Raw genomic sequence first — 26,548 nt, 5'->3', positions numbered from 1 at the left:
TTGTCAATCAACAGACACCGAGTTTGACTGGTTTACCTTCGGCGAGCGGCTGTGAGGACACACTGCTCTCTGCTTGTTAATCCCGGCTCAGAGTGCCACCGGGCCGTCTCATCCTGAAGTAAACTGCAGCCTTAGAGAGCGAGCCACAGCGCCCGTGGCCACGCCAAAAATAAAACTGTTGCCTTCAGTGCATGTTGCAGGGGCAGATGGGGGTTTCCAGGCCACCTGAGACGGCTGAGGTGCAGCCCCTACAGGCGGGCAACAGTCGCGTCCACCTGAAGGAAGGTGGCAGCTCAGCCGGTCGCTGTGGACAACGTTCAGCAGAGACAAACCCTGTGTGGTAGACATGAATTCAACTTGGTGTGCCGGTCAGTAGGCCTCACTAGAGTATCATTGAGGAACAAACTGCATGGGAATATAACCATGACTTTTATTTATTGCTTTCAAGTACAATGAACAATGAGTGCTGCAACCTACTTTTGTCATTAAAATGAAATACCATCCTCATGAGAGAATTCTCAGTAGTTTAGAACCTTCTGTCTCTGACTGCATTCGGGAGTGTCCATCTATCCATCGTCTGAACTGCTTTATCCTGTTAAGGGTTGCAGGGCAGACCAGCCATCCATGGGTGAAAACAAGGTACGTAAAATAATCTCACATGCTTGTTTAACCGCTATGGGAGGAAACCCACTTGCACATGGAGAGAACATGCAAACTGTACACAGAAAGGCCTGGACAGTATTTGACAGTATCTGGTGGTGTCTTAAAGTCAGCCAGGATCTGGTGTGGCCGTTTGCCTCATGCAGTGCAACACATCTCCTTCGCGTAGAGTTGATCAGGTTGTTGATTGGTTCACTCCTCTTCAATAGCTTTGCCAAGTTCCTGCCCACCCACACGTCGCCGTGCACGCCGTCTGCCATCTGTGGCCCTGTACAGTGAACATTTGATTCGTCCGTGAAGAGAATACTTCTGCAGAGTGCCAGACGCTATCGAATGTACACTCAAGTCAGTTACAACGACAAACAGCAGTCATACCGAGACCCCGGTGAGGACGACGAGCCAGCAGATGAACTTTCCTGAGGTGGTGAAAACGACTGTAATGAAAACAGTTTAATCTTCTGAACTATAACAATCACTACTTCAACAAAAGCAAGAAATACATTATTTCCTGACTCCCAAGTTCAAAGCTTTCAACTTCCTGAAATAATGTATTTTTGAATCTGATGTATCCAGACAACCATTATCAACAGTCTTGTTGTATTCCTTTGAAGACATCCAAAATTAGCATGGCAATTGATTTGAGGAACTAAATAGCAGGAATTTTATGCTGTCGTTCGACACGATAAAACTTTGTTTTCTTGGGTGGAACTGGGTGTTTGTACAGGAGGCAGACTGCAGAAGTGAGTCTCCGTCACCTGGAACAGCACTGTGTGTTTAAATAGGAGGCCTTGGTTGCCCCAGGAGTAGCAGATAGATGGCCAATACGAAACATAGAGATGATTGTTGGTCATTTCAAGTACAACCAAGCACAATTTGCAAACTGCAATTGACGGTCACTGTTTTTGCTTTTTTGTTTTTTTTTTTAATCTGCTGCACAGCAAATCGACCAAAAACCACAGAAACCAACTCACCTCCAATAACGTGTCAGTCCACTCGGGGCAGTATTGCACTTCCTGTCAGTCTGCTCTGGAATAATAACTTTCTCTCGTGCATTTAAACAATTTTAATGCAATTTCACTCAAACAATTACAACAAATAACCTTTTACTAACTAGTGTTAAGATTGTAGTTTTCATACTTGCATTCGTCACTTTGGTGGGAAACTGGGAGACTGGAGGTTAGGATGGTTTAGTCAAGTATGGAAGAGAAATCACAGTAATGTAATAAGCGGCCGGGCAGGATTAGAAGAGGAGGATCAGTCAGGATGTTCACAGATGCAGTGAGCAGGGACATGCAGGTGACTGATGTGAGAAAGGAAGGAACTGGAGGCAGATATGATCCACTGCAGATACAAATAAAACATGAATATGATTTGTTTGCATTCTCATTATCCGGAAAGAATTCCACAGGTCCATGAATCCTGACAGCCATTAATAGTATTACCCTTCAATACAAATTTATTAGGATAATTCCAGCATTTAACTAACAACCAGAAAACAGTGGTGTAAGAGAAACGCTGCGTCAAATCCTGAATTTCCTCACCCGAACTGCCTGACAGCGATGGAAGCAGCAGAGAAAGTCACTGACTGCCTGGCGCCAGAACTGGAAGATATTTCCACAACACCGTATCTCAAAAGAGTCAGCCACATCATCTGAGACCCATGCGGCCTTGTTGGACCTGCTGCCCTCTGACAGGTGCTGCAGATCAATGAAAACACACAAAGTTTTCATCTGACGGCTGTCTGTGCTCCTAATAGAAAGTGTTAATGCTGCCAAAACCTATTTTTGACAGAAAATTTTCGTTTCATCTACTTTGTGCTTGACTCATGTGCCTCCACCTTCGCCAATTTGTATTTATTATACATCAGTCTAAGTTGCGTTTTTTTGTTTTGCAAATGTTTTTTTTGCTTCGTCCCGTGTTTTCATGTCTGATTTTAACACCAACAGTTGCTGTGTTAAACACTGAAAGTTAGGTTTATTCTCAGTAATGCTGGAGAGTGAGCAACATTTTGGACTGATCCACTTACTCATTCATTACAAATTCAATTGACAAATACACTGTAATTTGCTGGGGTTTTTTTTTTTTTTTTTTTTTTTTTTTTTTTTAGTATTTTGAGAGTTGTTGCTATGTCTTAACTCCTCACTGCTTTCTTTATTGCCAGTATCACCATAACAACACACAGTAACCAAAGTCATTATTTCTTGATTCATTCTGTGTAGTTATGGAGAGCATTTTAATATGAAAAACAATGATTTCTCTATCCTGCTTTTTTTTTCACCAGAATTATTGGGACGGCAGTGTTTTCTTTTTTTAAGTATTGACACATACAGAAGTTTTTAGGGTGTTTTTCTTCTTCTTTTTTTATTTCCTAACAACAGACAAAGAACTGCAAACAGAACATTTGCTGGACAGCTGATGTGACGCACACAGTGCGACATAACTCTCATAACTTCCAGAACAATGCTGTGTGCCTGTGTGCCGCACTGAAGCATGTGGGATTATTGTATTGGTATTTTTACCAGCTGTGAACTCACTGAGAGTTAAAAATGTAGAAAGGAGTCAAAACAAGAAACATACATTTATAACATTGTAGATACATACGTACTATCAAAAGAAACACCAGGGAGGTTAATTGGTGACTCTAAATTGCCCATAAATGTGAATGTGTGAGTAATTATCCTTTCATACTGTGAGTGTTGTCCCTGTTACCCTCTGGCCAACAGTCCGATATATACTTTGGGTACATCTTCACCTCCATGCAGCCATAAAGTAGATGAAGTATTATTAATATGGAGGATCAGTGGAGGTCTGAGTTTGCGGTAGGCATAAATCAGTATGTTTCGGTTCCTGCATTTTGTCTTATTTCAAGCTTCTTTATCTTCTTTAACTCTTTATCCAACTGTTTATTAATTTGGTTAATGTTTTTGCTTTTGTTTTCAACTAAACTTTTGTGAAAATGAACTTCTTTACAGCAGCACTGTTTAAAGTTTAAAGTTTAAAGTTTGTTAATGGAATCAGACCGGGATTAGACCGTCGTGAGACAGGTTAGTTTTACCCTACTGATGACGTGTTGTTGCTATTGTAGTTGCAATAGTGTAACTTCATAGCCATCAACACACTGGCAGAAACCCATTAAATATCATCAATTTTCGCAGTCATAACGTCTGTATTTTGTATCTCTTCATCTCAAACCCTCACATGGATGAATTACAAGTAAGTATCTCCTTGACTGCATTTGGTTGAAGTATAAATATGTAGCTGATCACACATGTTCATAATATAGTAACATGGATATTTCATATTTAGTGCAGGGTTTTTGATGCACTTCATTTTTGTTTCTGTCGTTGATTTGTTCTTAGAAAATGTATTTTATTCCCGAAATTCCATTGCTAATGTTGTAAATGTAGGGAAAATATTTGTTTTAGCCACAGTCTACCATTGGTTTCAGTCTGAACGTGCAGCTATTTAGATTTGATGGGATGTACTTTTTGTTTTCTTTCGCTCTCTCCTAGTCTTGGATGTTTTAGTCAGGCTTAGTATTTAATATGGATTAAACTGTGAAACAATACTGTTTCAAGCTGATTTTCCTTGTATAATCAGTGTTTTATGAAAAAAACAAAAGATCTGTACAGGAGGAACATGCAGACTTTGAAGAGAAAGACCCCCAGACACCGGATCCAACCAGATATCCAACCACTGCCACTGAAACTGAAGAAAAAAAAAACACTGGTCCAGTTGGGATTTCATTGATACTGATATTCAACTATCAGACCAAAACAACGTCAGAACATTGAACAGGGCTGTACCAGAACAGTCAAACCAACAGCAGGTTTACAGAGCAAAATGATGAAAATCTGCAGAAATATGACCCATCATGAATCGTCTTAGCATGTTTGGTTTACAGGAGTCAAACTCCATTCATGGAGGGCCGCAGTCCTGCATGTTTTCCATGTCTCCCTGCTTCAACACAGCTGATTGCAATGAGGCTCCAGGCTTTCTGCTGGGCTTGGCCAAGAATCTTCATGAGATTCAGGTGTGTTGAAGCAGGCAGACATGAAAAAAAAAAAAATGCAGAGCTGTGGCCCTTCAGGACCGACTTTGCCAAGAGATCTGCGTTGTAAACACTTACTCTCTGATCATTAAAAGCACATCAAGGTTCAGATGGCAGTGTACACTAAGCAGCTCTGACAGATTAATCACACAAGGGCTCATGTAAATGCAACCAAACTTAACAGGTGTGAAAACACCAAGAGTGACACGTAAAGCTGCTTTCACACACCCAAACCTACAATCATCTGTGGAAATTATGAATGGGAGCTCTGAATTAAGACATCTCTGCTCCTGTTAGCTCATGTAATTCACACACTACTGCATTACCATTTATGACAGTAGCACATTAGAAAGCAATTAAAATCATTATTAACAATGCAGCCACAGTTGCTGGAGTTTCACTGAGCTCACAGCTTGTGGATTTCATAGTGTAAACAGTTGGAGAGTTGCATAGCCGCTGTCTCCTCCTCCCCTGCTCTGCTCTGTATCGACAGCACCTGTGCTTCCCTGTATAGAAGCTGTTTGTTGTCTGTTAGATCATCCACATGGGGAATAAAATGAAACAAACAAACAAATAGACTCAAAAACAGAGAAGGAGACTTGCACATGAAATCCCAAACCCATAATGTCAAAATGGACGTATGAACAAAAGAAGTAATTTGTGATTTCTGTGTCAAAGGACTTTAATCTCAGCTTTAATTATTTCACTTCCGCTGTGCTTTACAGCCCCACAGTGTTTCGCTATGTTAGTCACATTCACACACTCACACACACTCACACACACTCACACACCAGTGGAAGCAGCTGCCATGCAAAGCTCATCCGATCCACTGGGAGCAGTTTGGGGTTCAGCTCAAGGACACTTCGACATTGAACCTTCAACCCTCCGACTGACAGGCGACTTGCTCAACGACCCACTCGACATGCTGCATCGACAGAGCCACAGCTGCATCAGGCTGACGCAGCTTCAGCTGAAGTGTCACAGTAACGCCTCATTATTCATCCAGTCCTGGAGCGCTGGCTTCACCTCAGACATATCACACACACACACACACACACACACATACACACACACACACACACACACACACACACACACACACACACACACACACACACACACACATTCACAGTTACCAGCAGTCTGAGTGTCACACACGGGCCTCAAAAAGCATGATCTTTGTACTATGAGAGGAAACTGTTGAACCCAGAAAAAAAACATGCGCACACATAGAGAACATGCAAACTCAGAGGAATTAAAAACCTGTAAACATTATAGAGCTGATTCCTGCTTGTGACTCTAACTCTACACTTCTCAGCGACATCCTTTAATGTACGTGTCAAACTGTTGCTGATCTTCACACATAAGAGAGAGAACATGGTTACATTTGTTCGTTTGCTCTGAGGATGGAACCAAATCTGGGTCTGATTTTGTTTTTGTTGTTCCACAATAAAAGCCAAAGTTTCAGAAGTCTTGATTGAAATGCGTTGATTTTATTGTTCCACAAATCACATTAAATGGACCGACTGACTGGTGAGATATATGTTCTATTATTGTTCCATTATTCTGCCTCCCTGCACTGATTGAGTGTCTGACTGATTGACTGCTTGCTGAAGTGGCTGTCAAAACACGCGCACGCGCGCACGCACAACCAACACACACAGAGACTTTCCCTCCATTGTCTGAATGCCAAGCTGATGTGTAACGCCCGCTCCCTGCCTTCTATCACTGTAAATTTAGCAACAGAAGCTTCTCAGCTGCTCCTTTCCAAAACCTGAGCCCTCCTCTTCCATCCGCAGCATTTCGCCCATCTCCTTCTCCAGGGTCACGGGCTGCGCCGCCCGACCCCTCCCCACCTTTTCCTCACATAAACATATATACCTCACACACAAACACACACACACACACACCTCACGCTCAACCCGCAGCCAATAAGGGCCGGATGAGCTCAAGTATCACTATAACACAAGGACTTATTCTCTGAGAGGAGCCTGTAGTTCCTTACAGAGCTTCACCTTCATCGCTGGAGGAGGATCTTCCCTTCATCTCTCAGGTGAGTCGCACACTTTTAACCCTCAAACCACTCAATTAATCAAACTCATTTCAAAAAATTTCTTTCCTATTTCAGGAAATATAAGTAGTTTGTGGATTTTTTTTTTTTTTTAATTGGCTTTGGTGATAATTTGTGTGTGTAGCAGGTGAAAAACGAGCCTGGAGTGCACAGAAAACATCCTCCACCACTGCAGGCTGTAACCTCAGGAGGAACTTTTGAGCGAGGTGTAGACATGTTCAGCTGCATGACAGACACATGTAGTTTATGTTTGGGATGTTTGCAGTTCAGCTTGAGGGCTGGGGTCCCATCAGCTCAGCTTCAGCGTAACTTTCAAAAAGAAAATGGAAAAAAAATACAACAAACTGAGAGAAAACAACAACTTTAAGTTGCATTTCTCAGTACTTTACAAGAGGATGGTCACATTTTTGAACAATGAAATGGTAGCGAGTTTTAACAGGGATGTTAAATATGATTAAATACAGTCAAATTATTATTATCATTCAAACAAATTAGATACTGGCAGAAGCATTACAATGTTATAAAAAAAAAAAATGAAAATCAGCTGTTTTGGTGTCTACGCATCAGTGCTGAATTCGTCACACTAACGTTTCCTTTGAGATAGCACTGCTGGCGCAGAGGACTGTGGGTGTTAAATAAAACCTGCTGAAATGCCTTTAAGCCTGTCAGTGCCGTGCCGTGGCTTGGAGAGGCTCACAGGTGAACAGCTGACAAAATGTAGAGCTCAGCCGCATGATCAAAATCGGATTCATTAAAACCACAAAAACTTTAATTCATTTATTTCTAATTAGCTTTTTTTTTTGTTTAGTTTGAAAATGGAAAAAAAAAACATTTTATTTGATTGACTTCAAACAGCACATGCCTCAATAGTCACAGAGGAGACAGAGGATTTAGCATCATGCTTTAGGCTCAGTTTAAATAGATGTTGAAATGTCAGATTTGTAGATTATGTCATTAGTCTCCACGGCCGTCTATTCCTCAGTTTATTCCTATAATTTTTATGATGGTGTGCTCCCTGGAACTGATACGCTCATACGGATATTTCGGTTGCACTTGAAAACAAGACCAACTTCTTGGAGAGTTGAGGTTTTAAGATGGCGAGATACATTCCCACCCTTCATGAGGCCAAGTCTCTGTCGGGGTCGTGACTTGTGGATATAATCTTCCCCGATTGGTATTTCAATCTAAATCTGTTCTGGATTGGCCGGTGATGTGATTTTCCCCGGCGGTTTCACCTGTTTCATCGGTCTTTGGGTTTCAACACCGAGTTTTAGTTTCAGAAAGAGCCAGAAACACTTCTCAGCATCCAGTGCGCTCATAGTGAAGAAATGAAGCGGGCATCCACTAAATATACTTGGGTGCTGAAGTGTCGGCATGTACTGAGTGAAGGCTGGACACACAGAGGTGAGGCTGCCGCCGGCTGCCATCGATGCCGATTGGCCGGCCGGTCTCTCAGGATCCTCCCGCCGGGCCGAGCTGGAGGATTAAAGCTGCTATTTGGACACCGTTCCTCAGCTGATGGGTAGAAATGTGATCCACAGCTAATCCTCCCAGTCCTCTGCAGCTGTGCTCAGCACTAAGTGCGAAGGAGTCATCCAAAGACACTTTATATATATCAAATATTGTGCAGTTGAATATAGAATAAACAGCAATTTGACGTCCATCGGCAGAGGCCCTCAGCGCTTCCCTTCAGACTCAATTAAATCGTTCTTGCTGCTTAAGCTTCACGTTAGAGCCTCGAACGACATTTTCACATCGAAGTGTGTTTGGGGGTTTTCCTCATGGAGGTTAAACTGTGAAAGCTGCAGTTGTATTTAGAAGAACAGTCTTAGTGTGGATTTATTGCTCCAAAAGTCAACAGCGTGAGTGAAATGGATTCATGCACTTATTTGGGTGTGATGCCTTCAAATGAGTTAATCAAGGTTGGTATTTCGTGATTTACCTCCTGCTGATGTCAAGTTAACAGGTTTGTCAGATTGTTAAGATTCTTCCAGATTCCTGTCACCACTCCAGTAAATTGTGAGTTGATTTTATTTTAATTTTTCCGCAGCATTGGGGTGAAAAATGAACCCATTTCAATTTTTTAAATACATTATTCCTTATTATTCAACTTTAATATTATTTGAACTTCATAAGTAAACCTGTGTTGATTGTGAGAAAGCCTTTCATTGTTTCAGCTCTGTACATTCTCTCCACTCTGATTTATTTCATGAAGCTACAAAATGTAATTTATTCGATTGAAACTTTGAAAATAAGCCCACAGCACCAGTCCACAGCCACAAAGAAAACCCACTGAAGACGCATAAAGTTAAAAAGCTTGGGAGTGAACCACAAGCATATAAGCATTGTGAGCCCATTCAGGATGAAAGTTTCTATGTCTCTTTAAAATATTATGAATTAATGATTTTCCGTTGCCTCTTTACAATCAACATGACTCTCGATATGCTAATGAGTTGCGTGACACACATCTTGAAATAGTCAAAGTCAAGTCACTAAAAGAGCGAAGCGTTGAATATCTTTCAGGCCAAACGAGCCTCACATGATACCAGTGTCAACGATGTCTAATGTGCCGCAGTTTTTCTGTGGGATTCTCACACGTCAAAACCAACCTGTAAAGAGGGTGACACCCGCTGAACAGCTGAGCAAACTGTCCTGGACAAGGTGCCAAAACGCTATTGGGGGGGGGGTCGCATGTGATGAACCGCCACAGCCCTGTCATCATATAGTCAACATATCCCAGGCATACTTTTCCTGTTTGAGAGTTTTAAAAAAAAAGAACAAGTAAGTCTTCGTTACTTCACATTGCTTTGGGAAAGTTTTCAGTTTCATAGTTCATTTTATTGAAGGGAACTTTTTCCATCACAATACTGATATTTTAATTTATTAAAAACAAAATTAAAAAAAAAAAGGAAGCACATCAAAATCATGGTATGATACTTTAAAAATCACTATAATATGATGGCTCATTTGTAAAAATGTGGTTGGTATTTTCTCAGCATCAGTCTATGATGTCTTCATGTAAAAGTTACTTCTTTTTGTAAATGACTGGCAAACCATGAAGAATTTATCACTACTTTTATTTACGCCCTCTAATAACAAGGTATTTGTTTATCAATTATTCACTGAATTAAACTGGAAGCAGTAAAACTCAGAATTTCAAAAGAAAATAAAGCATCTGAATGCTGCCAAACTGGGAACTTCGTACTGCTGAAGTGGAAGTTTCAAAAAGCAAATCTGGCATCAAACCCATAATGCAGGTATGCATATTAGTGTTTTTAAATAGCAATAATGTATTATAATGTAAAAAAAAACAACTGTAAATGTCACCATCTGTCACATTGAACTATGACACACACATGTTTATTTTTAAGAACACTCTGTGCGTGTATGTCTCACAGCACCAAGTTAAAATCATGCAGACTGAATATTTTATGACTCCGCAAATGAAGTTCGATACTGAGTCTGGTTTCCAAACATTTTTACTGCCACAGGTGTTTATTAGAGTCACATACTTATGCTTTCATGACAATGAGGAGTGAATGGTAACAGGAGACCTCTGGTATTCCTGCATCAGGACGCACGTCTGCCTGGGGATTAAACCGGTAACCTTCTCATATCTGCTCCACTCACCAGCCTCTTTGTCTCTTCCTCAGGTGAGAAGTCTGCTGTCAACATGTCTGACACTGAGGACATGTAAGTCAACCCAGCTCTGCTGCACCACTCTTTTAAATAGCATTTACATTTTTAAAGACTGTTTTTTTGGTTAATTTTTTAATTTCTTTTATTGTTTTTGTTTTTCAGAGATCAGGTGGAGGGTGAGTAACTAAAACTTTTTTCTGTTTCTACTACGTGCAGTTCATATGAAAGAATGACAACATTGCCAAGAGTGACCATTTCAGGACATTTTCTTTGCTTTATCTGTTACATAGATATAAGTTTGACTTGATGAAAAACTTTAACCTGACAAAAATAACTCTTTTCTTCCTTGTGTTGTCACTGCAACATGGTGCTTTAAATAGATGCTCTCACCGCAAACTGCTGTTCCTCTTTTCCAATGTAGATCTTCACAAAATGTATTTAGAAGACGTGTCAGATATATTGATTTTCATGTTATCTATATATCCCCATTTTTCCTCATTATTGACATCTGTATTGACATTTGAATGAGAAAATGAATTGATCTCGTGTTTATGTTTCTGTTTTTCCATCATATCGTCTCCTTGATTCAAGAAGAGGAAGGTAAAGACAAACGAACCCAATCCACTTTTAAGAGCACTTTCTCCATTGCACTAATTTTCAGATGCCTTGTTTCACCCTTAATTTGAAGTGGTTGACAGTGACACTTGCTTCTTTTCTTTTTCTTTTTTTTAAACAAAATTCAATTAATTACATGCATCATTTACACAAACTCAAGAATGAACATTTGAGTGGATTTTTTAAAAAATGCTAAAAGTGAACTGTTGTCTCACATTTGGATCTGCTTTTAAGAGATAATAAGTACTACATAAGGCTGACGTGTAGCTTTAATTCTTAATCCTTGCAACAAAAAAAAGTCTTTATCTAAGGTTGAAGCTTTATTTTGGCTGTTTCTTTATTTGTATGTGTAAGGTCATTAATATCCTAACCTGTAGGTGAGCATTCAAAGACATACCGACTTTTTATTTTTGTAACTAACATCCAGCTGTCAGTCAAACACTTTCAAGTTAAAGGTGACTTCTCTCTGGCGGAGTGATGTTTGGATCACATGCTGAAGAATAAAATGCGAAAGAGCCTCCAGGCCATTTGCATTTCTTTTCTTGGCACGTGACAGGTTCACATGGTCATCTGTAAATCTCGGGTTGTTGACCTTATTCACACAACAGACGTATGATGAACAAAAGAAGACGGAAACTCCCTGAAAGAATGGTCTGAAGCCGGAAAAACTCATCTGGCATCGCTATGCAGTCCTATAGTGTAGAGGTTCAGTATTCTCAATGCAAGAGAATTTCAAATAAACAGTGTGGACATGAGCAAATTCAGTTTGAAACAATATCAGTTATAAGAGTTTTGAAATATATGGTAGCAAAAATGAATTAATGGACAATTCAGACACAATGTAAGCTCACTCAGTGCTTTACAAAGAAATGAAGGAAATGCATTAAGAGGAGGTGATTGGGAATCATCTTGAGAAATTAGGATTATGACATGAAAATTGATGAAAAAAGGTTTTTAAGATAAAGTGAATAAAATAGATAAAATATATTGTTTAAATTTGGACCCCAGTTCATGAAATTTTAGGATCCAGTTCTGGATTCATGAAGGTCACTTAGATGACAACTTTTATCAACGTAATTATTGAGATTTTTTCAGAATAGATGTCTGAATATTCTGAAATAGTAATGATTAAAAAAAATGGCTGCGTTAACACTGGGAACAGCTGATTTAAATTGAATATAAATAAAAAGAAATAACATTTAAAAAGGGAATTTATCTGCTATCTTCAAAAGTACTACTGATTTTACCCAGAATGCAAATGAAATAATAACATGTCCATTCAGTTTTTCATTCAGTTTTTTGTGGAACGACTGCTCATCATTCAGGTACTTTTTGGCTTCGGACGTTCAATACGCCTTCTGTGTGAAAGGTCAACCGACTCGGTCTCATCAGCATCTGTTTCTCTCTCTCTGTTCTCCAGCAGCGCTCATCCATCCATCGTACTTGTCACTAAAGTAATCTCTCACTTTTTGGTTTCTAATGGCTCTGTCATGTCTGTGGTCTCCATTAACGGCCTTCTCCGACACTCTTCCTCTCCCCGGCGGTTTGGTGCATGCTGCGTGCCCGTAGCCCAGGAGGAGGTAGTAGAAGTAGAAGTAGCCCCTGAGGCGGAGGCCCAGGTAGAAGCAGAGCCAGAGGTAGAGCCTGAACCAGAGCCAGAGCCAGAGCCAGAGCCACAGGAGGTGGTGGAAGGTACGTGGCATGGCCGCTCCGCTCACCTTTCTCCTGCAGGACATCCAGCACCCCGCTCTGTCAGACGGCCGGTCGTCACGGCAACGACACACAGCCAGACATATCCACCCCGACAGGCCAGAGTGTGCAGTCTGAGAGGACGACTCAGATTTCACTTTCTGTTCAGGCAGAAAAAAAACAGATCCTCAGTCTTTAGGTTGTTTTACTAGTGCACCTCAAACTGTCACTATGAATATCTGCAGGTTTCTTCTCCAGGCCCTGATCGCAATGAACAGATTTTAGATAAGAGATCTTATTCCTATGCCAAAAAAAAAAAAAAAATTAAAAAGAAAATGAAAGAACACTACACTACTAAATAAACGTAGGTTTTACAAGCAGAAGCTCTAATAATGGCAAAGCTGCTTTCAAAGAGTATTTTCTGCCAGTGTCAGTGACGATGTCTGCCACAAAGTGTTTCTGATTTTAGATTTTATCTTTTAACTATGCATTTCTCTGTCCTTATTCACAAAACAAACCTCAGAAATGTAAGCTTTGTCTGGTACATTTTCCTGTTTTTGTTATTGTCACACAAAAAAACTCAGTTGACCTCTTGGGTTGGATAATTTTGCAATTAATTCATGCAGCTGCTTCTCAAGCTTCTGTTTAGCCACTTTCCACTTTGATCGCCAATTATTTATAGCAGCCCCAGTTTGACAAAAAAGAAAGAAATATGTAGCTGTCAGAGTCTCAAAAACCATGATCACCACCATTTGCACATTAAAATTGACCCATAAACATTTTGAGATACGTTTAAAAATCAGACATAATTACACCATAAAGATTAATTAGGAGAGATTTACTGTTACCTTCTTCAAAAGCAGAACCAGTTTCTCATAATTAACTATTCTCAAAAGAAAGAAAAAAGGCTCCATTAAGTGTTGATGCTAAGAGAAAATGCTAAGGTTTGTTTTATTTTTTATTGCACCCACATCTTTTTCAGCCCTTTATTTCCTGCTTTTGCAGGTTTTCCGACCACATTGAAATAAACTTGCACTAGAATGTTAAAAAAAAGTTGATTTCTTTCCTGCAGATAGCATCAGGTTACCATTTCTACAAGATTTCTTTTGAGCTCATCGTTACAGCGAGTTACTCGGTGCAGACATTTGGATCACGCCTGTATTCTTTTCTTCTAGTGAAAGACTCAGAGTATTTTTAGGCCCTAATAACAGCAGAATCGTAAGTTTGGAGACACTTGGTTACTCGGCGGCGTCAACAGACAACACTCTGAATAACCGTAACAGCTGCACTGTGTCACAGTCATTCTCCGCACTGCTTGTCACAAAAAAAAAAAGCCACCCTCTGTGTCACTGTACAGCTCACTGCGTCACACATTCGGCCTTGGCTGTATGAACTCTCCACAGTGACCACACCATTCTGTCACACAGAGCACTTTATCACTCAGCGTCACGTGTGTGCGTTCTGAACATGAGCTGTGCATATAGAGTCAATGTTGAAAGAGAGAAGAAGAAAATCGGCTGCCTTTTACATGAATCGATTGCCCTGCGTCATCCACGGCCTTGCATCCATTTTCATATCCCATGTTGTTGTTAATGACCATCTCCATTGTTTGCATATTTTGGCAAACTCGTTCGTCTCTTGTCAAGGCCACAGTAGAGAGGATGATGGGTATTTCAGTCATGTAAAAGCCGTTTCTTCGCCTCCCTTCTGGCCATGTTTAGCATCATTTCTTTTTTTGTTCTGTGTGTAGACGGAGTGACATTGGCAAATTGCTCCAAAGCATTTACATTGGGGTGTTGCAAAACAACCATCGTCATCCACTGAAATCCTCCATGGAAATGTTTTGTTTCTGATCATATGTATTTTTGATGTGTGATGAATGTGTCTGCAGAGGGAGTCGCTGCAAAAGTCTTGTTGGTTTCATGCTTTAGAGTTGCGGCTTCAGCACAACCAATTTAGGCCGATAAAAGTCACATTAGAAAAAGAAAAAAACGCCGCTTTCCAAACTGAATCTGGCCTGCAGTGTTGTGCAGAATTCGTGTGTGACCTGGGACTTGTGCAGTTGCTTCCTTCTGTCTCTAAAGTTTTGAGCTGAACACCCCAATCTGGTAAATGTGCTTCCTAAGCTGTGCTTTGTAAAGAGGACAGGAAGAGGCTGCCCGGTGCCACCACTAATGATCTCTGTTCTGCTCTTGCTTTGGACGCTTGCTGCATGCAGAGGCCTATGAAGAGGAAGGTATGTTGACTCGACTTCTTCTCTGTTCTTCTGATTGTTTCCCTGCCGGTTCGAGAAGCCTTCTATCTACACTTCTGACACGTTATTAACTGTTTGTTTCGCTGATCTCCCCCCCGAGAGCAAAGGCTGAATTAGTCGGTTGGCTTTTAGGCGACCGAGGTGACGAGGAGGAACAGTGTGAAGGATTCATAAAATGCTGGATCGTGGTGCCGGCTGCCCCCCTGCTCATCTCTGCTTCTTCTCTTTTTTGCATGAATGTGTCCTGCCAGTGGACGAGGGCGATCAAGATGGTAGTTTGTCTTTCCTGCTGAGTCGCTGTTGCTTTGCCTGCTTTTTTTTTCCTTCCTACCCCCTGTGTTGTCTGTTTCCTTTACTCTAGTGACAGGGCTGCACAAAAAACAAACAAACAATGACAGAAAACAGAAAAGAAAAAAACCAGCTAATCACACACGTCCCAATCCTGATTGTGTCTTTACCTGAAAAAACTATTAACAGTAGCCTCGAGTTCAAACTCTCCTTCCCGTTGTGAAAAGTGTTCCCCGACGCACCTGTATGTTCAGTTTGGTGGATAGTTTTATGTTGTGGTTCATGAACGCAGCGTACTCACTTCTAGCACTTTTGATGACACTGGTTTGATTCACACACTAATGCACAAGAAATTAATGAGTAAATTTGGGAACGTCTCGTCGGACAGTGGCCACATTCCTGCGTACGAGCCGAGCCTTCATCTTCAGGAACATGCAGAGAGAAACCGCTCCTTCTGAATTTCTGTATGAGCACCAGACAGCAGAAGAGTTTTGGGACACTTTGGGAATTTAACTGGAGTGTAAGTCACTATATTGGGAATAAAGGATATTTTACGGATTAATTATTAACATAATTCTGCTGCAGAAAATAAAACTGGCTAAAATGTTTCTCAACAGAATTTCATAAAATAGAAACATTTGTAACTACATTTCTGTAAAAGATTGGCTTCTACACTTTATATTATCATCGTCCAACTATTTAGACTGCTGTGAAAAAAAATTCCCTTTGACGTCTTTGACATTGACCTTGTGCTACATTCATGTGCATGAAACCTCTGTTCAAACACAGTTTTAGTATAAAATATATATTTATTAAATTTCATATGATCACTACCATATATAGTTTGAAGGAAACAAGAATAAATAGTAAGTTGGTAAATATGCTGGCTGGCTGGGATGCAGGCGGAGTGAGTGAGTTCAGACCGGACCAGAGGTCTGCAACCTTCACAAGCTCACTTCAAAGAGAGGCTCGTGCTCAGTAATTCGGTCACTGTTGATGGAAAGTATTGCTATAATTAAAACTCACTCTCACGTTACGATCATCCAGCTGAGGTGTGAAACAACCTGCAGCCTTCAGATGTAACTCCGTTTGTCCACATGGACCCTTTCCCTCATTAACCAGTAGCTGTGAGCGCTCGCTCCATTTTTACACATCTGACGGTTCATTGTCTCTCTCCTCTCCTGGGTGTCGCTCGCCCCTGAATCAACAGAAGAAAAGCCAAAGTTCAAGTGAGTACATTGACCTCTGGTGTCATCTTTAGCAGGTGTTTGAAACTTGATTGTTTTTTTTTTTTTAACTTGTTTGTTTCCCACAACAGACCGAGTGCTCCCAAGATCCCCGATGGAGAGAAGGTGGACTTTGACGTAAGCAAGTTTCTTCACGTTTCACTTTAAAATGGTTTAAAAAGAGTGGGTGAATATTGTCCATTAAAATCCAGTGATCTGAATGTATGAGGATAAAAAAAAAAAAGAAACATACAAAATACAAACAGCAAGCAAAATATCATCATTTTGAAAGATAAAACAAACTGTTTATTATTTATTGGGTCAATGATCATATTTGCTGGTTCCTCTATGACACTTGTAAAACATTTGGAACTGATAGTTTTATTTTGGGGTTTTGTTTTTTTCTTTCAAACAGGACATCCAGAAGAAACGTCAGAACAAAGATCTGTATGAGCTGCAGTCGCTGATCGACGCTCACTTTGAGTGCAGGAAGAAGGAGGAGGAGGAGCTCATCGCTCTCAAGGAAAGAATTGTGAGTTTTGGACACAAACAGTTAAAATAAATGTGAATCTATCTCTGCTGATGCACTCTACTTATGAAATTTCTTGCGATTATACTGAAATGTGTTTTATTTCCTGTTTTATTAGCAAGAAAACATGTATCCGTGGGACAGTTACACTCTGAGCAACCTCAGGGTTGAGCCTGTAAATAGCATCAACCTTTTAATTTTCATTTCTTCATTTATAAACTATAAACGTATGCACACATTCTACGTCAGGGAAGTCAGACTCATTTTGGTCCAGGAGCTATGAAGCAGAGTTTTGGATCATGACAGCATGATTATTACCTTGATTCCCCATCTCCATTACCTGACATGTCCATATTACTTCTTCATAATTTAATAATAGATTCAATTCAAAGAAAGCATTTCCTGCAGTGCTGAGCACAGCAGAGTTCTCTTCATTCAAAGAGAAGACCAAGCCGATACTTTTCTTTAGATTTCCATGTATTTTGTTTGACAAAATCACTCAACCTCCGAAAAAAAGTAGAAACATTTTAAAAGTTCTATTATCTAACAATCCTCTCTGGATGTGATATCTGCTGGTGTGTGTGTGTGTGTGTGTGTGTGTGTGTGTGTGTGTGTGTGTGTGTGTGTGTGTGCGTGTGTGTGTGTGTGTGTGTGTGTGTGTGTGTGAAGGTGGGAGAGGGATTTCATTGCTGTGTTTTGCTGTGTTCAGGAGAAGCGTCGCGCTGAGCGAGCTGAGCAGCAGAGGATCCGCGCTGAGCAGGATAAAGAGCGACAGGCCAGGCGGGAGGTACGACGGACCGCAGCTTTCATTCCAACACACAAGTCTCTAACTTTCACCCGCTGTCTGGATTCATGGAAGATCTGAATGAATGAGTCAGTACCTCCTGATAAAAGTTAAAGAAAGATCACTTATCTTGCAGTTTCAGTTGACAAATGTGGCATCTCAAATAAAAGTCACGACTTACCAATTTATCCTGCACACTAACTGGCCTTTACTGCCAACTTCAACGGCTGATCTCTCTGTCTGATATGTGGAGAGAGACGAATCATCTCTTAAACCGCTTTACTTAACATGATGGAAAACCAGATATCACCAAACCCAGCTGTCTTTATCTCTTCTTTAGGCAGGACACACCCTCCTCTCAATTTACACCAGAAAACTTGAAATGTTCTTTTTTTCTTGTGGGATTAAACTGTAGTGTTTTCATAAAACCCGGACAAGCAAAGGAAGAACATGCAAACTCAGAGAAAAACCCTCAAGTCCGCACTCAACACAGGGATCTTATGGCATTTAGATGTCTCTTTAAATAGTAGAGCTGCACAAGCCAATGCATTCCTCATAGGAGTCTGGTGTTTTTGTGTTGCCTTGTTGTTTGTTTGTTTGTTTGTTTGTTTGTTTGTTTGTTTGTAACAGTGAAATTTAGCCAAGAAGTTCATAGCTTGTTCTTTGCAAATCATCACTTTTGATAAAAATGGTAATAAATTCAAAACAATGTCTTGACTAATATTATGCACTGAAATGCTTGCGTCATTAAGTGCATTTGATTTGTATAAATCTATTTCAAAATGCCAGTTTTTTTTGTTTGTTTTGTTTTTTTTCAAAACAAAACTAGAATCACAAAATTCCTTTTAAAATCCAGAAGCATCAGACGGACCCCCCCCCCCCCCCCCCACACACCCCCGGTTCACTTTGTGCAGACAGCAGTAAGGATCTGTCTCATATGGAGGCAGGAAACATTCTGTTGGTGTGGAGACTGATGCAAAAGTATAGTAGAGCATCAAAATGAGCATTTCTATTCTTTATTATCATGTATTTTGGTGCCACATGTGTAGATTTGTTAAATGACTGTAGAGTATGTGGGATGAGGAGAGTAATCGCTCTCTTCTTTGTGATTCCAGCCTCATGCTGTTAAAATGTCTCATAAACGTTTCATTTACAGGCGGAGAGGTTGAGGAAAGAGGAAGCTGACGCTCAGAGGAAGGCTGACGATGAAGCCAAGAAAAAGATTGCGCTGTCCAACATGGGATCGGGCTACACCAGCCACCTGCAGAGGGTAGCTCCTTCTTTCTACCGCCCGTTGTGATTTCACTTTCAGCAAACTGTAAAATGTCTGTGAGAACTTTGACCTTTGACCTCCCGGTGTGACTTTTGCAGATCGACCAGAAGAGGGGAAAGAAGCAGACCGAGAGAGAAAAGAAGAAGAAGATTCTGTCCGAGAGATGCAAGCCACTGAACATCGACAACTTCAGTGAGGACAAACTGAGGTAAAACAGGAGGAAGGAGGAAGAGCGGTGAATCAAGCTCACAGACCACACACACACACACACACACACACACACGTTCAAACTGTCCGCTTTAGTCCAGTTTCATTCTGCTGAATGCCATGCATAATTAATCTGACCTTGAAAGTGAATCAATATTTACGTCTTTATAAGCAAGATATTCATCAAACTTGTTTGTCCCGTGTTTTTCCAGGGAAAAGGCCAAAGAGATGTGGGAGGTGCTCCGTAGCCTGGAGGAGATCAAGTACGACGACTGCGAGAGGCTCAAGAGACAGAGATACGAGGTCGGCCACCACATGTTGTGTGTTTGTGCTGCAAATGATTTTGAGGTGGAAAAAAAAAAACCTTGATGTACCTTGAAAATGAAAACTGAATCAAATCTCTGTCTGGCAGGTCGTCTCTCTCAGAAACCGCATCGAAGAGCTGCAGAAACAGTAAGTGATGAGAAGAAAGCATGCACATTTTTTTGAGGTTCAAATGTAACACAGTATTCTGCACAAGCCTTCTGTTATTCGTGTGGACGTATAAATAGGTTTTAATGCAATCGTACATTTTAAATATTTGGGAGATGAAGCGATATTGCTAAAGACTTTGTAAGTTTTGCTGCACTCTTGTCAACTCTTGTGGCTCTTCAGGCTTTCTGTAGTGACTTCCTGAAGGTTTCACACAATTATATATAAATACTTTTTTTTAAATCTCATTTTAATTATGTTGGCACAGCAGAAATCATTCACTCTTTCACAGCACAGTCTTTCACACAAGGCCACAAATGTATTCAATGGGGTAATTCAATTGAAATGTATTGATAACTTTACCCTGAAAAACCAAAAATAATTGTTATAGTTCATAAATAACAGTTTCAAATGATGTAAAAAAAAAAGAAGACTGAATTGTAATAATTCCAATGATGCAAGTGCACCTATATATTTGATAAGTAGAAATAAAGTGACAACTAGTCAAAAAATTAAATAGTTAAATGACTAAAATGACTGAAACTAACTTACAAAGTGAACAGTCAATAGCTGAAAATGTCTAAAGAGGGTAGAACTGATAAAAGCAATGGCATCGAAAATGGTAAAAAAGCTATTTGAAATCGTAAAAAAGCATCATTTTAAAGCTTGAACTTCTAAAAGAAGGGCCAAACAGGGTAAGTTGGTAAATCTGAAACTAAAACAGTCAACTCAACTCAACTTTAGCAGTAACGATATAGTCAAACTGCTAAAATTCATATAACTGTATTATAACTGTAAACTATATTCAAACCGGTTAACGAGCTCAAAGGCCAAAACTAGTTAATAAAATGTGTGATCCTACATTTGAATAGAGAGCACGAAGATGGGTTTAACTTGAAAAGCTTTTGTCATATGAACAAACAGCAGGGGGCGCCACAGACCTAGACAGCACTCAGTCTTGTGCGCATGAATAGTTTGAGACAGTGAGTAGAAATTATGAAGTAATTGTGCTTTGTTACACATTGTTTTATCTGTACTTGATTTTGTTTACTTGTTTCCCTACATTTCAGCACAAACCTATGCTTTCCTATTCATTGTTTTTACCTCCAGGGATAATTCATAGTTGCAGTGAAAGGATCACACCAGCTGACAGCGATAGTAATCCAGACCCAAACTATAAAATAAAAATTCAACATAAAAAGTTGCATCAGTAATGTTAGAATGCCACAACTTAAAATTAAAAAATAAAGTTCTTCCAAAATATAGTTTTTTAAGAGGATTTATGGTGTTTTATAAAATGTACTGACAGTTTATCATTTCTTATCTATTAAGAACATTTTTGTCTCTGATTCAAAACTACAGTGCAGATTGATCTGTATGAATCTGCTGTATTCATGCTTCGGAACAGATTAGCAGTTTATTAAAATAACAGTATGTTATAACCTGTGTACATACGTGTGCCAGTGCACAACTCCACACCACCATTACTAAGGGAAAAAAAAGACGTTGTGCACCAATGACGGTCGAAGTAAAACATTTGTTTGATCATTTCAGAAGTAAACCATTTTTCAAGTAATTAATTAAAGCAGAACTGTTATTTTATATTATTGTATTGAAATATCTTATTCTTCTTGAAGAACTTTTGACACCATGTTAAAAGTTAATGTTTATGTTATGAAAAAAGAGTATTAGCTTTTGTTGAAGCACATTTTCATTTGAATGTTGAAGTTAAAATCTGATAAATACAGTGTGAAGATTACAATTTATAATTAAATAAACTATTAGCAAAACAATTAATTAGAAAAGATGCAACAGTTTTAAGTCTAAACCTTTTTTTAACATGAAATTCATCATTAAACCTAAACCTGCTCCGTTCTAACTTACTAGGACTTTAAATTAGATTTTTGTTGTGTGTTTATGCACTTCATGTGGAGTATTACATCTAAAACGTCCACTGGGAGGGCAGAGATCGTCAGTGACTCCCCCACAGTCTGCAGCTCTGACTCTGTTTTGTGCGTTTTGCACCTTGCAGTAGCAAGAAGGGAGCCGCCACGCGCCGCCGCAGAAAGTGAGCGCGTCCTCGGAGCCGGTCAGCCCGGGCCAGCAGGAGGCACGATCCATCAGCCCCCCCCTGTGGGGTGGGGGTCTGCAGCAGCACCAACAGCTGGATGTCTTAGCACCTGCCAGTGAAATCATTTCAGAATGAATTTGCCCTCAATAAAGAAATAAATGTGTTTGTGTAAAGATGTGACATTCGATCAATAAAGTGCAGAAATGCGTGATCATCCATATCTGTTTGCAGTCTGGTTAATTAGATTAGTATAAACAACAGACAATCACATTATTCTGAGCAACTCTATAAAGAAATCTAATGTTTACATTTTGACATTGCTGCAGTTATACAAAGTTAAAGCTTTGTGGATCATGTTCATCACATCATCATTCTGCTGTTTTTGTGTCATTAATTCGACAGTGTCTGTATCAAATCGAGCATCAAGTGCAAAAACTTCATAAGTTTATTTTCTGTTACTTCAAAAAAAAAACCCACCATCGCTCATTGTTTTCTGGCAGCAGTTGGAGTTTATAACAATTCACGCAATAATGCAGAGGTTTTTGCTGAGAAATGTGCTGTGAGAGATTCCTCTCTTTAACTCAGCTCCTTTATGTCAGTATTGTTCATTATTTCATGGGTTAATTGTCTGTAACAGGGCAAAGACGGTCAGACACTCTCATACTCACACCGCAAACACGTGTTTTGGACTTTGGGAACAAAGAATCCAGAGAACGTCCATGCAAAGAGAAAAAATGCAAACTGCACAGAAAGGCCAAGTAAAACGTTACTTCAACCCGGGTTATAGATGCTGTGGAGCAAGTAGTCTGCAAGTCATGAAAGAGCCAATATTATTTATCTAAACCAGTTTTAAGTTATCTCAAAGAGTCATAGGTTATTCAGACAAGTCTCTTATTAATCCAGATTCAAACCAGGTCATCACTTGTGTAAACCAGGTAATTTATCTAAACCAGTCTTAACTACTCAAATCTAATCATAACAATTCAAGTATACCTTACCTGAACCAGGATACCAGGATACACACCTCTCTAAGTTCATAATTCGCCTCAACCAATATATAGTTTGTCCTTTATGACCGAAAACAGTTTCAACAAATTTAACGAATCTAAACCAGATTTAACTCGTGTCAGGCGGTTCATAACTTATCTAAACCATCATCCCGACGACTCCAGAACTCCAGAGTGTTGAAAAAGAGTATTATTGGATACATGTGTTACCAGCAGGACTTGATGGAAAGCATTTAGGTAAACTCTGTTGTTCTAAAAGTGAATAATTACTAAAACTGGACTGCTTCATGAGAAGCTCCAATCTCAAATAAAAACTTTTCATATGCAAATAATCAAATAAAAAGTAGCTCCCAAATGCCCAGAAAAGCTTGCATGATCAAGGAGTACGTGAATTAAATACCAGAGAAGGTGAAATTCAAAGTACAATCAAACGTGAATGAGTCTGTCATAATATAAATATTTGTTTATTGACGTTCATTCACTCATAAATAATGTAGAAATATTTCAAACAATCAATTCAGCGTCTCTTTGAATGTGTTGTAAGGTGTTCAGCTCCTCACTGGACAGAGATGTACCAAATGGTCCTCAGTTTTCATCAGCAGAAATAAAAATGGAAAAGGTCCTCTTTCTAAAACACTGCAGGGATTCAACAAACACAGCAGCCTTAAGTTTATCCAGGAAAAAAAAAAAAAACTGGATGCAAAACTTCAAGAAAAAAAATTTCTTCAAACACAAGAAGTAAGAGAAATGCTATAAAATATATAAACTACAAGTCCTTGTTTCTTTAAGTCTCTGGAGAAAACAGGAATCTTAGTGTTCTTGTCATCAGGCCTCCGGACAAATGGAGGTGACTGAGTCTGGAGAGGGTCAGGGTTCACAGAGGCTCGGAGGCGCTGTCCGGTTCAGCAGCTGGACTGGAGGCTGCAGGGCCGCTGTGAAGACATTCGGGGCCCTGGGGGACCACGCTGTCTCCTGCAGGGGGCGCCGCTGGCTCTGTGCTGATGCGCTCAACTATGCTGGACAGACAGTCCAAGCTGGAAATGAGCGATGTTTTACTGCTGCTGCAATCTGAAGAGGAGGAAAAAGAATTAGTTTCTCCTGAACTATGATGTTTTTGAGCAGACAAGTATTTGCAATAAACTGATAGTCAAAAAAAATGAAGAAGAAGACATTTGTGGATTTTCCAAAAATGAAATTTTGGTTGTGGATTCAACATTTTAACCTTGTTTGAAATACTTTTTGAAAGTTTTGCTGTTTAACTCATACATCACTAATGTGCTGACGTGTTCATGTAACCTGGTTATTCACTATTTAATCCTGATCAAAGACTCTTTCAGTTTCATCTTTACACTCTGAACTTTCTTCATGTGGCCCTGATGAAGGAAAAGTTGTAATTACTTTACTGTTAATAGTTTGTTTTATGTTTTTTGCTTGTTCTGGTTATTGTGAGTTTATGCATTGTGTTTTGTGTTGGTTAGAAAAAATAGTGAGAAATAAGTCCCTGTGCTGTACTTATTTCTGATATTATTTCACATAAATACCACCTCACATATTATTTTTTGTATTTTTAGAAAGGAGGGCATTCATTTTCATGATAGTAGTGTAAATCATGTAATATATCTTGATAGATAGAGAGATAGATAGATAGATAGATAGATAGATAGATAGATAGATAGATAGATAGATCGATAGATAGAAAAACAAAAAACTGACTGAACTGCAACATTCCTGACCAAGAAGATGGAGACCATCATTTTTAATTATCACATTTCACTCCATCATTTCAACTTCACATTATAACTGGTGGCAACGAGCCAGAGTCGAGGAAAATTTACAACCCTGCTGCTCATGAAATGCTGCTGGTGGAGACTGCAAATGTGTGTGATCAAGACAACATCGTGTACCTGATTTTCTTCATCTGCCACAAGTCCGATCATAAACACAGGTCTGGACATTATTGCTTATGCCATGTTTAACCAATAAAGTGTTTGAAGGTTTGTTTTGGTAAAGACAAAAGTTGAGGCCTAACTGTTAATGATGTGGGTGAAACTTGGGCAATTCTTTTCATAGAAATGAAAAAGTAGTTAATATAACATAAAGATGAATCCAAAACTGTTTGTATTTCATTAGATACATTAATCTTAAGCGTGATACAAAAAAAATTCTCTATCATGAAAGCATCAGAATTCAAAATGAAGGTCTTATCAGAATCAGATTATCCTTAATATAGTTTGGTTCTATCTTACATGATGTGTTACTGATTCATTTTGAAGGAGGAAAAAGAAACAATCCCAATGTTTCATATTGACAGGTGAACATGTGGCGGATGTTTCCAGGGCGACTCTAAACACATCACAGTAGAGAAACTGACCTTCTGCTGTCTGTCCACAGTAGGAACCGTCACTGTTTTCACTTGTGGTTGAACCGGGAGAGATGAAATCCATCTGGAGAGACAAATAAATGCAAATGTGATTCTGATTTTTTTTTTGTGTGTGTGCAGAATACACAAACTGCAAATGCGGAGCTCCTCAAAAGCGCAGCATGTAGCAATTTAAATAAACTAGACATGCACTTTTTTTTTTATGAATTAGAACGAAAGAGAGTGGACTGACTGCGCTGTCGGAGCAGCTGGACCGGGGGCTGGAGGCCTCGGAGTCCGCGCTGTAGTGCGCGTCCAGCGGCGGGTAGAAGGCGTCGTCCCGGCCGACCCTGAGCAGCGCCTGCAGGGACTCGATGTAGCTGATGGCGTTGCGCAGGATCTCCACTTTGGGCAGCCGCTGGTTGGGGTTGGAGGCCGTGCACCGCTTCAGGGTCTCGAACGCGTCGTTGACTTTGCTGAGCCGCCTGCGCTCGCGCATGGTGGCCGCTTTCCTGCGGTCCGCGTGCGTCGTCTTCCTCTTGCAGGCCTTGCAGGCCCACAGCAGGCAGTGTCCGGCCTGGTGGAGGCCCCCCGGGGCCCGCACATGCTGGTCCTCCTCCTCCTCCGAGGTGGCCGCTTGCTGGTGGAGGTGCTCCTCGGACTTCAGCAGGCCCGCGTGCACTAGCCGCGCGTCCAAGTCATCGAAAAAGTTGAGGTCGCTGGTGCTGAAGCAGGGGTCATAGAGGTCATCAGCAGAGGAGAGAGGGAAGGGGAAGTCTGAGAGATCCATCAGCTTCTGCAGGAGAACCGCTCCTCAGAAGTCCTTCTCAATACAGAAAATGCAAGAAATAAAAAAAATACAGTCCAGTATTTGACCTAAAGACAGAGATAAAACATAACAGTGTCTCTGAAAAGTGTCTCATTGAAGTGAGCTGACATGACTAATTTAAAATAAAACGGTCTAAAGGTGGAGCTGTGTGTTTAAAGGGCCAGTCAGTGTAGCCTCAGCTCCCTTGACTTGGTGTGTCTTTATAAAGACAGCAGTGAGGAGACTGGGTGGGGTTTTCAGTGGCCAATGGTCTGCTGGGGTGTGTGTTTAAGTGTGTGAGTAACACAGGTCACGAAAAGGAAGCAATAGGAGGGTAATGAAGTCAATCCCACAAATCAGTCTGCTGTCATCCGCATTTTCAACCAGAGGCTTCGTACCACGTGTCACTGAGGAGGAAGACGTCCGTGCAGCGATAACAGTACTCGTTCCTACCCAGCGTTTAAACGCTGTCATGATTTGGATAAAAACAACAAAGGCTTCTTTTATTCTGCAATCAAACTATTTAATACTTGAAAATTTGAAGGA

At 40.2% G+C, this 26,548-nt stretch overlaps 2 protein-coding genes across 7 annotated transcripts; one reads left to right on the top strand and one right to left on the bottom strand.

Moving 5' to 3' along the window:
- Window positions 1-6,589: 6,589 nt before the first annotated feature.
- On the top strand, window positions 6,590-22,040 carry LOC115387253 (troponin T, fast skeletal muscle isoforms-like). 6 transcript variants are annotated; one of them, XM_030089909.1, is made up of 16 exons: window positions 6,591-6,764; window positions 10,436-10,475; window positions 10,584-10,597; window positions 11,013-11,021; window positions 12,606-12,728; window positions 14,944-14,961; window positions 15,231-15,251; window positions 16,478-16,496; window positions 16,586-16,631; window positions 16,909-17,025; window positions 17,732-17,809; window positions 18,963-19,076; window positions 19,178-19,287; window positions 19,499-19,589; window positions 19,699-19,739; window positions 21,790-22,040. In XM_030089909.1, the coding sequence occupies exons 2-16, from the start codon at window positions 10,456-10,458 to the stop codon at window positions 21,827-21,829; spliced, it is 861 nt and encodes a 286-aa protein (XP_029945769.1). In that variant the 5' UTR covers window positions 6,591-6,764; window positions 10,436-10,455; the 3' UTR covers window positions 21,830-22,040. The 6 variants fall into 6 exon arrangements, with proteins under 6 accessions (XP_029945791.1, XP_029945769.1, XP_029945799.1 ...); XM_030089914.1 differs by having other exon boundaries at window positions 6,593-6,764; window positions 11,016-11,021; XM_030089923.1 differs by lacking the exon at window positions 15,231-15,251 and having other exon boundaries at window positions 6,593-6,764.
- A 1,501-nt stretch (window positions 22,041-23,541) lies between these two features.
- Window positions 23,542-26,180, bottom strand: LOC115387291 (myoblast determination protein 1 homolog). Its single transcript, XM_030089961.1, has 3 exons — window positions 25,448-26,180; window positions 25,207-25,279; window positions 23,542-23,903 (listed from the first exon to the last, which is right to left on the bottom strand). Exons 1-3 carry the CDS (start codon window positions 25,982-25,984, stop codon window positions 23,710-23,712), a joined length of 804 nt encoding a protein of 267 aa, XP_029945821.1. The 5' UTR covers window positions 25,985-26,180; the 3' UTR covers window positions 23,542-23,709.
- Between the last annotated feature and the right edge of the window lie 368 nt (window positions 26,181-26,548).

The sequence above is a fragment of the Salarias fasciatus genome, chromosome 1, assembly GCF_902148845.1.
Source record: "Salarias fasciatus chromosome 1, fSalaFa1.1, whole genome shotgun sequence".
Lineage (NCBI taxonomy): Eukaryota > Metazoa > Chordata > Actinopteri > Blenniiformes > Blenniidae > Salarias > Salarias fasciatus.
The sequence above is the reverse complement of the archived record's forward strand: the minus strand, read 5'-3'. Positions and strand labels throughout refer to the sequence as shown.

Bases quoted from the DNA above. Each gene is read 5' to 3' on its own strand.
- LOC115387253 (XM_030089909.1), top strand. From the start codon at position 10,456: ATGTCTGACACTGAGGACAT. The intron at 19,288-19,498 runs GTAAAACAGGAG...GTGTTTTTCCAG, and splicing joins TTCAGTGAGGACAAACTGAG to GGAAAAGGCCAAAGAGATGT. The intron at 19,590-19,698 runs GTCGGCCACCAC...TCTGTCTGGCAG, and splicing joins TCAAGAGACAGAGATACGAG to GTCGTCTCTCTCAGAAACCG.
- LOC115387291 (XM_030089961.1), bottom strand. From the start codon at position 25,984: ATGGATCTCTCAGACTTCCCCTTCCCTCTCTCCTCTGCTGATGACCTC. The intron at 25,280-25,447 runs GTCAGTCCACTC...TTGTCTCTCCAG, and splicing joins CCAGCTGCTCCGACAGCGCA to ATGGATTTCATCTCTCCCGG. The intron at 23,904-25,206 runs GTCAGTTTCTCT...CCTCCTCTTCAG, and splicing joins CTGTGGACAGACAGCAGAAG to ATTGCAGCAGCAGTAAAACA.